This window comes from Ranitomeya variabilis, chromosome 4, assembly GCF_051348905.1.
Source record: "Ranitomeya variabilis isolate aRanVar5 chromosome 4, aRanVar5.hap1, whole genome shotgun sequence".
Classification (NCBI taxonomy): domain Eukaryota; kingdom Metazoa; phylum Chordata; class Amphibia; order Anura; family Dendrobatidae; genus Ranitomeya; species Ranitomeya variabilis.
In genome coordinates, this window is record NC_135235.1 from 472,645,553 (window position 1) to 472,658,116 (window position 12,564).

Below are 12,564 nucleotides of genomic sequence, written 5' to 3' on the forward strand. Positions count from 1 at the left end.
GTCACAGGTCAGGAAGGGGTTAAAAACAACAGTATCACTGTGCTTGATTGGCCAGAAAGCTTGCCTGACCTTAACCCCATAGAGAATCTATGGGGTATTGTCAAGAGGAAGATGAGACACCAGGCCAAACAATGCAGATGAGCTGAAAGCTGCTTTCTAAGCAACCTGGGCTTCCGTAACACCTCAGCAGTGCCACAGGCTGATCGCCTCCATGCCACGTCGCATTGATGCAGTAATTGATGCAAAAGGAGCCCCGACAAAGTATTGACGGCATTCACTGAACCTACATTTCAGTAGGCCAACATTTCGGATTTTAAAATCATTTTTTCAAGCTGGTGTTATAAAGTATTCTAATTTACTGAGATAATGACGTTTGGGTTTTCATTGGCTGTTAGCCATAATCATCAACACTGACAGAAATAAACACTTGAAATATATCACTCAGTTTGTAATGACTAATATATGAGTTTCACTTTTTGTATTGAAGAACTGAAATAAATTAACTTTTTGACGATATTCTTATTTTGTGAGATGCACCTGTACAATGTAACTCATTATTTAATTCCTTGATCTTTTAAGGCTTAGGCAGCAATGGGTTAGTTCCATAGAGTAATTGACAGACTTTCCTGTGTTACAGCTTTCGACAATTAAGTAGGTCCTACTTAAACATCAAAAAGTAGGGAATTAAACAAATAAATTGACAGCCAGTTAAAATCGTACTCTCGCTGTAGAATTTATTTGAATCAATTTTCTCAAAAAGAAAATTACATTATTTTTCAACATAATATCCCTGCTTTTCAATACCCTATGTTCATCTGCAAATAAGTTTTCGCATTCCCTTATGAAAGGTATTTTAGGCTGAGCCTAAAAATTTCTCAGGTTTCTCACAAATGAACTGATGTAACAGTTAAACCTGCACAGCAGTGACTGGAGAAACAGGGACCTTGTATGAAAAGCGCTGATGAGACAGTTCGGACACAGAAATTTGAATATAATCAGAGTGTGGAACAATTTTTGACTCACCCTTGTACAAAGTGAGTCAATGACATTTTCCCACAAACTACAGTATATATTAATCTGCTTAATTCCTTCTGCTCTAAAATATGCCAACAAAAAAATAGATCTGCATGTACAAGACAGATGTTCTCTCTTAGGTTAGTCTGTCACTGAATTCCTGATTGTGGTTTGTGGATTTTCTCTGTTGCTAGATGTTTCCGTAGATACATTTTACAGATGTATCCACATTAGTCTAGTGATAATGAATAGTGATTCATCCTTCCTCTCAGCATGTGGCTCCGTGTATAGAACAGATGATATTGTAAGTAGTCTAAGGACCCGATGGTGGAAAGATGTTAATGGTGTGAAAAATATTTTATTCTCTTCTCAATGAATAAAACTTTATGCAAGTTTCAGCAAATTTAGGATAATCTAGAGACACGACTAGCTGAAGGATCACTTGTACGGTCTATACATGGCCACACAGATGTCTCTGTTCATATCTCTAGAAAGGTTTGGTGTGTTGGAGGAGGAGTAAAGAAAAAAAAGCTATATCCTCCCATTGTCCCAGAACTTCCTACCCTCTCCAGCATTGTGTCCTCACATCGTGTAACATGGCCACTGTTGCCTTCCTCTGCTCTGAATATTTGTATTGCCCTGTCTGCTTGGACCTGTTTCGGGAACCAGTCACTATTCCCTGTGGGCACACGTTCTGCTTGATATGCATTACACAGTGTTGGTCTCTGCAAGGAATACCCAGCTCCTGTCCACAGTGTCGCTCCTCGTTTCGACCAGACTCCTCGCCAAGACTTTGCAAGAACAGTATTCTTGCCCAAATGGTGGATGATTTCTCCAGTCTTCAAGGGTCTAATGATTTCAATGCCTTCAGCAGTCATGCCAGGAGCATTGGTATACCATTGAGAAATCAGTGCCAAGAAGAAATACCAGATGCAGTTCGAGAAACTGAAAGCAGCAACAACTTTGAATCACCCATTGTAAGTGAAGGCGATGAAGCCCCCAGTGCTCAGGTATGTACTTCCAATGGTCACCTCAGTTATGGGTATGATACAGTATTGTGATGGAGGTACCATAAAGTGAAGGAGCCTTATGATTATGGTTTCATACAAAGTCTTGCAAGTTTTTTATACAATCAGATTCAGCACAAATCAAGCAGAAAAAAAAATTAAGTAGCATACTCTCCCCATTGCTTCTTGGAGGAAGATCTCCACCGAAACTGCGTGGCTATATACTAGGGAACCATAGTCCAGGGACCTTCCGGGACTGTTTGCTAGTCGTATCTGTAATAACAGGTGCTCATATTGGAAAATATGTAAGTGGGAAGAAATTGCAATCATCTTGCATACACTTGAGTCATACAGATAAAAGTAGTTTTTTTAAGTTTCAAACAGTTTTATCAGATGTTTAGCTATTAACCTTTGGCTAAATTGCCAAGAAGGAACCCCAAGCTGGGGAAATGTTAAACAATACTAAGCCTGTTCACATATCATGTAGAAAAGCACCTCAAAAGCACCCCATAGAATGAACATACTGCACAGCAATATCAAACCAACATTACAGTGTTCATCTGAAGATTTCCACTGAAAAGCCACCCGCTCTCTATACTTCACAGTGCAGAATGAAAGACATCAACGATGTGGCCACCACAAGAATGAAGGCAAGACCACCAGCAAAGCCACTGGGGAAAACCCGGTGGCTGTGCTGGTGTCTAATATTCGCTGTTTGCACATAGCCTAAGGGTATGTGCACACGTTGCTTATTCTGCTGCGGATTTTTCCGCAGCGGATTTGGAAAATCCGCAGTGCAAAACCACTGCAGTTTTCACTGCGGATTTTCTCGCGGTTTCTTCTGCGGATTCCTCTGCGGGTTTTCAACTGCACTTTCCTATTGGTGCTGGTTGAAAACCGCTGCGGAATCCGCACAAAGAATTGACATGCTGCGGAAAATAATCCGCTGCGTTTCCGCGTGGAATTTTCCGCAGCATGTGCACAGCGGGTTTTTTTCCCCATAGGTTTACATGGTACTGTAAACTTTGGGAAAACTGCTGTGGATCTGCAGCGTCAAATCCGCTGCGGATCCGCAGCAAAATCCGCAGCGTGTGCACATACCCTAACAGTTTTCAACAGAGGTTAAACCATTTAACACATTAAGGGTATGTTCATACATTGCATACAATATATGTATTTTTGTTGCTTTTTTATATGCTTTTTTTCTATCGTTTTTACTTGTGTTTTCCATCGATTCATTTAAAAACGCTGCACAAACGCTGAAATTGGCAAAAATGCAGCAAAGCTATAAAAAAAAAATCTCACTCCATCTGGGCCCTACAACAATCCATCAATTAGTATAGTGATAGCACTGGCATACTGGGCCCCTCTCTCCCGTATGACTCCTGCTCCCGTCGTTCCTCCTTTCTGTTCCCCTCCCTGGAAGTGAACTATAAAGGAAATATATCTTATTTTCATACTGTTTAACTCTTGAGACTACTGTAGCTGTTATGTTATTTTGTAGCTAGTTCTTCCTATATACTAGTGCCACTATCCACATTTATTATCTAAGGCTTAAAATTTGCACAGAAAAAAACGCTGCTTGTGTATGAGATTCCAGAATTCTGGTTATGCTGGTACTGGAAAATGCTAAGTATTTTACACACCAAATAAGCTGCATAAAGTACTCTGCAAAAATGCTACATGTGAACATATCGTTATACTGCTGATAATCTAAGATATAAAGATAGGGGAGGAAGGGAAGTTGTTGGATCAATATTGTGTTGCTGATTAGTGAGTCTGGGTGGTTTGTTAGTTAGTAAAAGTATTGAAGGCACCTAAGGGAAAGATTTGTCTAAAATACTTGCAAAGATTTGCCACTTCTCTCTAAGGTGATTTAACCCTTTTTTTTTCTCTAACAAGATGGCCATCTTGGAGGAGGAATTTAATTTTTTTCCTCCAGCAAGATGCCGCCACTGGTGCCTGCACATTAGCAGCTATCAGTGATTGCTGTTACTGCGCAGTCGCACCATCTTGGAGGGGGATTTTTTTTGCCCTACAAACATGGTGCCGCCGGCACCTGCGCAGTAGCAGCTACTGGATCACCGAAAGCTGCTACTGTGAAGGCGCAGCCGGTGTAATTTTCAAGCGGATTACATTACATATGCGATCATGCTGCAGAGCTGGTGCCACGGCCGGTCCCTGCCTGCACAAGAGGATTTTTTTCCCTAAGATTTATATGTATATTATATTCATTATGTAAACTAGGCAACATGTCACTGAGGGATCAGTGACCTGTCAGAAGCCACACACATGAATACTTAATCAGAACACCACATGAAGAACAGCCACAGGCCGCCCCGAAGCACGAGCCTATCATTGACTCAAAACTGAAAATAAAGATTACACAACAACCACAAGATGGATTTCATCAACCAAGGTATCATTGCAATCAGTGTAATGGCACCGACCTGACACTGTCTGTAGGTTACTGAGCACAATCCTGCTGACAAGTTCCCTTTAATGCTGAGTAAATCCTTAACTTTCTTGTAGAAATCTGTTTTACTGTTATAGAAAAATCCATAGGTTAAATTGTATGTTAATGATTTCCAAGTGCAATGGGCAGACACTGCACTTACAGCTCTCCCACTTCTCTCCCTATTCTACGCCAGCTGCCTACCTACAGTCACTGACTGACTGAGAGGTGACTGAAACATGAGTCACTTGTCAGAGACAGGAGGCAGGCAGTGGGCAGGGAAATGCCAGAGAGGTCGGGGAGTTGTAAGTGCACTGCCCAACTACTGCACTTACAGCTCATTAGCATACAGTTTCACATATGGATTTCTCTAAAACCGCAAAACAGATTTCTACAAGAAAAATAAGGATTTTTTCAGCATTAGAGCACCTTTATATAATGTACATACCATTAGTTTATGCTATAAAATCCAGATTCCAGTGACATGATGTCTACAAACCAGAGTCCTACATTAGTACAGTATCTACAGTATGTACAATGTGAGTGTTCCCAGGGTTATATAAATAGCAAGGTCTTTGAACCACTTCCTCAGGATGAGCAGAAATAGAAGAGGAAAATATTTACCTGGAAGAAAAACAATTCCACTCTAAGTTATAAGATCTTCTTCCAGTAATAGGTGTACACAATGAATTTAGTTTAGATCCAGGATATTGGGGATGTAATTGTTCACTTACACCTTAATACATCGTAATTTTTTTGATCGCCCGCATTCATTGTGTCTTTTTTCAAGTTGTAGTTTTCTCTCGTCTGTCTTCTTGCGCTGGTGGATTTTGTACCAAATTAATCAAAATGTTGCACTATGTTTCATGGATTGGGCACAAATGAAAAAATATTTTGCTTCTTTGCACCGATTTTGAGTAAAATGTTGAACAACCCGTTCAGTAAGCTTTCACATGTCTACTACATAAAATATACATATTTTTGTATATTTTGCACTCTATTAGGGTACTGGAGAAAAACTGAGCAAATATTTTGTAACATTTTGAAATGTCTCAAATATTGAATTAGCCAAAAACATCTGGTTAATGGGGAGGTGGGCTGTATTATATTCTATGGTGGGCTACATTATATTCTATGGGGCTGTATTAGATTTTATGAGGGATGATTGCATCATACTCTTTGATGGGGCTACATTATATTCTATGGGGAGGTGGGCTGTATTATATTCTATTCGTGGCTACATTATATTCTATGGGGGGCTGTATTATATTCATATTCTATGAGGGGTGATTGCATCATACTCTATGAGGGGGCTACATTATACTATATGAGGGGGGCTGCATTATATTCTATGGGGAGTTACATTATACTCTGTGGGGTGGCTGCTTTATACTCTGTGGGGTGGCTGCATTATACTCTGTGGGGTGGTGGCTGCATTATTCTATATGTGGGCTGCATTATACTGTATCAAGGACTATGGGGAATACACCATACTATATGAAAAACTATGGGGTGCCTGATACTATGGGAAATGAATTGTACTACATAGATGACTATGGTGGTGCATTATACTATATGGAGCACTGTGAGGAGTGTATTATACTATATGGAGGACTATGAGAAGTGTATTATACTATGTGGAGGACTGAGCAGTGTATTTTAATATATGGAGGGCTATGAGGAGTGTATTATACTATATGGAAGACTATGGGAAGTGTATAATACTATATGGAGGACTGAGGAGTGTATTATACTATATGCAGGACTATGGGGCACATTATAATATGTGGGGGACTATGGGGTGTATTATACTAAACAAGTAAAATGCTGCATCTTCATCGAGTGATTGGATTGTTTATGCCGGAACAAAAATCATTGTTCTCAGCAGCACATCGCCATTGTAAACTGTAGATGTGCTGCTGATAACATGATACTGTATGGTGATCTGTTAAGGTACCTGTTGTGAATTCCGTTCTCGGGCTCCCTCCTGTGGTCATGAGTGATACTGTGTGAATTTGTTCTTGGGCTCCCTCTGGTGGCCTTTAGCTATATGGCTGGTCTTGGCTAGGTTCAGCTGCTTCATTTCCTGCTTTGCTGGGCCTATTTAATTCACCTGGACCTTCACTTGTTGCCTGCTGTCGGTGTATTCAGTCTGGATTCTGAGCTCTCCTGAATATTCCTTGTGACCAGTCTCCGGCTGGAGAAGCTAAGTTTGCTTGTTCATTTTGCTCATTATTTCCTTGAAAACGTTTCTCAGTATATGAGTTTAGTCCAGCTTGCTTTTATGTGATTTTTTGCTTGCTGGTTAGTTCTGGGGTGCAGAGTGCGCTCCCCCCACATCGTGAGTCGGTGTGGGGGTTCTTGCATTCTCTGCGTGGCTTATTTTTGATAGTTTTTGTACTGACCGCACAGACTCCTATCTATTTTCTATCTATCTATCTAGTGTAGAGGGCCTCATTTGCTCAACCTGTTTCATTTCTACGTTTGTGTTTTCCCCTTAACTCACCGTTATTATTTGTGGGGGGCTCTTTAAAACTTTGGGGTTATTTCTCTGAGGCAAGTGAGGTCTTTGCTTTCTCTCTAGGGGTAGTCAGTTTCTCAGGCTGTGAAGAGGCGTCTAGGTTTTCAGGTAACGCTCCACGGCTGCCTTTAGTGTGTGTGGATAGGATCAGGATTGCGGTCAGTATAGCTTCCACCTCCCCAGAACTTGTCCTTATATTCAGGTCATATGTGCCTGGTCAGTTTTGAGATCCTACCACCGGATCATAACAGGTACCGTCACACTAAGCGACTTTGCAGCGAGAACGATGACGATCCGTGACGTTGCAGCGTCCTGGATAGCGATCTCGTTGTGTTTGACACGCAGCAGCGATCTGGATCCCGCTGTGATATCGCTGGTCGGAGCTAGAAGTCCAGAACTTTATTTCGTCGCTTGATCACCCGCTGTCATCGCTGTATCGGCGTGTGTGATGCCAATACAGCTATGTGTTCACTTGTAACCAGGGTAAACATCGGGTTACTAAGTGCAGGGCCGCGCTTAGTAACCCAATATTTACCCTGGTTACCATTGTAAAAGTAAAAAAAACCCCACTACATACTCACCTTCTGATGTCTGTCACGTCCCCCGCCGGCGGCTTCACTGCACTGAATGTGTCAGCGCCGGCCGGCCGTAAAGCAGAGCACAGCGGTGACGTCACCGCTGTGCTCTGTTACTGCCGGCGCTGACACATTCAGTGCAGGAAGCTCTGTGCAGCAGCGCGTAACACTGTGGACGCCGGGGGACGTGACAGACATCAGAAGGTGAGTATGTAGTGTTTTTTATTTCACTTTTACAATGGTAACCAGGGTAAATATCGGGTTACTAAGCGCGGCCCTGCGCTTAGTAACCCGATATTTACCCTGGTTACCCGGGTGCTGCAGGGGGACTTCGGGAGACAGAAGACAGTTTCAACGATGCCGAAGTCGTTCCCCTGATAGATGGTCGCTGGAGAGAGCTGTCTGACAGCTCCCCAGCGACCTAAACAGCAACGCTGCAGCGATCAGCTCGTTGTCTATATCGGTGCAGCGTTGCTGAGTGTGACGGTACCTTTAGTGATCTACTCACTGTCGGACTGGGGCACCGGGACACCGGAGAATCCTCCGGTGGGCCCCGCCCCCAGCCCCAGCCTCCTTCATTTGTGCCTGCCCTGCATGCTCATAGCTGCGGGGGGCAGGACGCACTTTATTGTATAGCCGGCAGCGGCTGGCAGACTGCACAGGTGATGGGAAGTGCAGGCGCAGCTCCTTCACATCACCTGCTGCCGCTGCCGGCTTCTATTAGGCCATGTGCACACGTTCAGTATTTTTCGCGTTTTTTCGCGTTTTTTCGCTATAAAAACGTGATAAAAACGAGAAAAAAACGCTAACATATGCCTCCCATTATTTTCAGTGTATTCTGCATTTTTTGTGCAAATGTAGCCTTTTTTTCTGCGAAAAAATCGCATCGTGGAAAAAAAAGCAACATGTTCATTAAAATGCGGAATTGCAGGGGATTCCGCACACCTAGGAGTGCATTGATCTGCTTACTTCCCGCACGGGGCTGTGCACACCATGCGGGAAGTAAGCAGATTATGTGCGGTTGGTACCCAGGGTGGAGGAGAGGAGACTGGGCACCATATAATTGGTCCAAAAAAAAGAATTAAAATAAAAAATAGTCCTATACTCACCTTCGATGTCTTCCCGCCTCTCCGCTGCATGCTGCCGCTTCGGTTTCTATAGCTGGTGTGCGGTGAAGGACCTGCGATGACGTCACGGTCTTGTGATTGGTCGAGACCGGTCATGTGACTGCGACGTCATGAAGGTCCTGAACCACACCGGCATCTATAGGAACGGACGCCTGCAGGTGAGTATAACCATTTTTTTTATTTTTTTTATTATTTTTAAACATTCTATCTTTTACTATAGATGCTGCATAGGCAGCATCTATAGTAAAAAGTTGGTCACACTTGTCAAACGCTATGTTTTACAAGTGTGACCAACCTGTCAGTCAGTTTTCCAAGTGATGCTACAGATCGCTTGGAAAACTTTAGCATTCTGCAAGCTAATTACGCTTGCAGAATGCTAAAAAAACGTGAAAAAAAACCGCAAAAAAAACGTTAAAAAAAAAATGCGGATTTCTTGCAGAAAATTTCCGGTTTTCTTCAGGAAATTTCTGAAAGAAATCCGGACGTGTGCACATACCCTTACTCTGCCAGGAGTTGTGTGTGTGTGCCGACCCTCACTTCAGCCAGCACAGTCAGCAGAACAGCTGGCTGTGAGGCTGAGTCTGAGAGGAGACACGCACACAACAGTTGTCCCGCAGTCACCTGTCTCCTGTGCTGCGTATCTCTGCTCCTCTTCCACAAAGCCCTGGGTAGCAGTGTAAACGCTGATTGGCTGCAATTCAGCCAATCAGCGTTAGTTTTCTTTGTGTGAGCTGTGATTGGTCAGCAGTCCTACCCAAGCAGCACAGAGCACGGCCATGTATTGTGCAGTGGAGCAGAGGGAGTCCGATTATAGCTGCATTCAGTGTGACTGTAAGTACAGAACTATATGATGCCTGCACCCTGAGTAGATCTCTGGCCACAGAGGCAGTTAGGGGAGGGGGCCCCATGCATCCTAAAGGTGACATAGGGAAGGGGGCCCACAGTGATATTCTAATTTTCTTGTGGGTCCCCTCCCCCATTGTGTCAACCACCTCTATTTTACTGTGGTTCCCCTTTCCCTCTCTCAGTAAAGGTACCTTCACATTAACCAGGGTAAACATCGGGTTGCTAAGCGCAGGGCCGCGCTTAGTAACCCGATGTTTACCCTGGTTACCATCGTAAAAGTAAAAAAAACAAACACTACATACTCACCTGCGCGTCCCCCGGCGTCCGCTTCCTGTACTGTGTGAGCGCCGGCCCTAACAGCAGAGCGGTGACGTCACCGCTGTGCTTTTACTTTCACTTTAGGGCCGGCGCTCAGTCAGAGCAGGAAGCAGACGCTGGGGGACGCGCAGGTGAGTATGTACTGTTTGTTTTTTTTACTTTTACGCTGGTAACCAGGGTAAACATCGGGTTACTAAGCGCGGCCCTGCGCTTAGTAACCCGATATTTACCCTGGTTACCAGCGTAAAACATTGCTGGCATCGTTGCTTTTGGTGTCAAACCTGACGATAAACGCCGGTCTGATGTCCAAATAAAGTTCTGAACTTTCAGCAACGACCAGCGATATCACAGCAGGATCCTGATCGCTGCTGCGTGTCAAACTAAACGATATCGCTATCCAGGACGCTGAAACGTCACGGATCGCTAGCGATATCGTTTAGTGTGAAGGTCAGAGGCGTAGCTAGGGTTTCAACTTAGGGGGGCGAAACATCTGAGTGGGCCCCTAACCAGTTAACCCTGATTACAGCTACGGTTGCGCACTCTAAGGGTACGTGTCCACGTTCAGGTTTGCTTCAGGCTTTGGTCAGGATTTTATGCAAGTAAAATCCTCACTAAAACTGCACCTGAGGTCACTGGCAGGTCACCTGCGGTGTACCTGCGTGTATGCTCATTGTAGCAACATGCTGCGTTTTGAAAAACCGCACCGCGCATGCGTTTTTGCGGCAAAAACGCATGCGTTTTTTAACGCATAGTGGAGTCTGGATTTCATGAAATCCCATCCACTATGCTGTAACATCTGGACGCTGTGTTTTTGACGCTGCGGAAAAACGCAGCGTCAAAAACGCAGCGTTTCCTGAAAATGGAAACATACCCTAATTGTGAATATAGGGGAACCTCAGAATATGACCGCACTGTTATTGAAAATAAATCTATATACAAAAACGAACATTGACTTTACCACCATATTGTGACAATATGCAACTTTGATGGTCACAATACTCTGAGTGCCCCTATAACAATGATGCTTAAGTGCCCACTTTACATTTAATAATGTCCCCTAAGTTCCCTCATGTACTGATCCATTATACACAGTATGGTGAGCTTAAAGCTTCCCTATACACAGTCTAAGGCCCCCACAGCTCCCCTATACACAGTATGGTGATTCTATAACTCCCCTTTACACAGTATGATGTTCCCACTGCTCCCCTCTACACAGTATGATACCACTGCTCCCCTGTAGAAAGTATGAGCCCAATGCTCCCCTATACACAGTATACTGCTGACAGAACTCCACTATAGAAAGTATAATGCCCCCCAGAGCTCCCCTATATACAGTGTAATGGGCCAACAGCTCCCATATGCACAATATGCCTTCACAGTTCCCTATACACAGTATGATGGGTCTGCAGCTCCCATCAAACAGTATGATGTCCCCCACAGTTCCCCTGTACACAGTATGATGGGCCCACAGCTTCCTTATACACAGTATGATGGGCCCACAGCTTCCTTATACACAGTATGATGGGCCCACAGCTTCCTTATACACAGTATGATGGGCCCACAGCTCCCTTATACACAGTATGATGGGCTCGCAGCTCCCTTATACACAGTATGATGTCCCCCACAGTTCCCCTGTACACAGTATGATGGGCCCACAGCTTCCTTATACACAGTATGATGGGCCCGCAGCTCCCTTATACACAGTATGATGAGCCCGCAGCTCCCTTATACACAGTATGATGGGCCCGCAGCTCCCTTATACACAGTATGAGCCCGCAGCTCCCTTATACACAGTATGATGGGCCCGCAGCTCCCTTATACACAGTATGATGGGCCCCCAGCTCCCTTATACACAGTATGATGGACCCGCAGCTCCCTTATACACAGTATGATGAGCCCGCAGCTCCCTTATACACAGTATGATGGGCCCGCAGCTCCCTTATATATACAGTATGATGGGCCCGCAGCTCCCTTATATACAGTATGATGGACCCGCAGCTCCCTTATACACAGTATGATTGGCCCGCAGCTCCCTTATACACAGTATGATTGGCCCGCAGCTCCCTTATACACAGTATGATGAGCCCGCAGCTCCCTTATACACAGTATGATGGGCCCGCAGCTCCCTTATACACAGTATGATGAGCCCGCAGCTCCCTTATACACAGTATGATGGGCCCGCAGCTCCCTTATACACAGTATGATGGGCCCCCAGCTCCCTTATACACAGTATGATGGACCCGCAGCTCCCTTATACACAGTATGATGAGCCCGCAGCTCCCTTATACACAGTATGATGGGCCCGCAGCTCCCTTATATATACAGTATGATGGGCCCGCAGCTCCCTTATATACAGTATGATGGACCCGCAGCTCCCTTATACACAGTATGATTGGCCCGCAGCTCCCTTATACACAGTATGATTGGCCCGCAGCTCCCTTATACACAGTATGATGAGCCCGCAGCTCCCTTATACACAGTATGATTGGCCCGCAGCTCCCTTATACACAGTATGATGGGCCCGCAGCTCCCTTATACACAGTATGATGGGCCCCCAGCTCCCTTATACACAGTATGATGGACCCGCAGCTCCCTTATACACAGTATGATGAGCCCGCAGCTCCCTTATACACAGTATGATGAGCCCGCAGCTCCCTTATACACAGTATGATGGGCCCGCAGCTCCCTTATATATACAGTA

General features: G+C 44.5%; 1 protein-coding gene across 2 annotated transcripts in view; it reads left to right on the forward strand.

Moving 5' to 3' along the window:
* The first annotated feature begins 1,544 nt into the window (after nucleotides 1-1,544).
* Nucleotides 1,545-12,564, forward strand: part of TRIM47 (tripartite motif containing 47) — a 37,612-nt gene continuing 26,592 nt past the window's right edge. The window contains exon 1 of one of the 2 annotated variants that reach the window (XM_077251797.1): nucleotides 1,545-2,024. In XM_077251797.1, the coding sequence (XP_077107912.1) occupies nucleotides 1,611-2,024 (414 nt within the window). In that variant the 5' untranslated portion in view covers nucleotides 1,545-1,610. The remainder of the gene's footprint in view (nucleotides 2,025-12,564) is intronic. The other variant, XM_077251798.1, reaches the window with a different exon arrangement.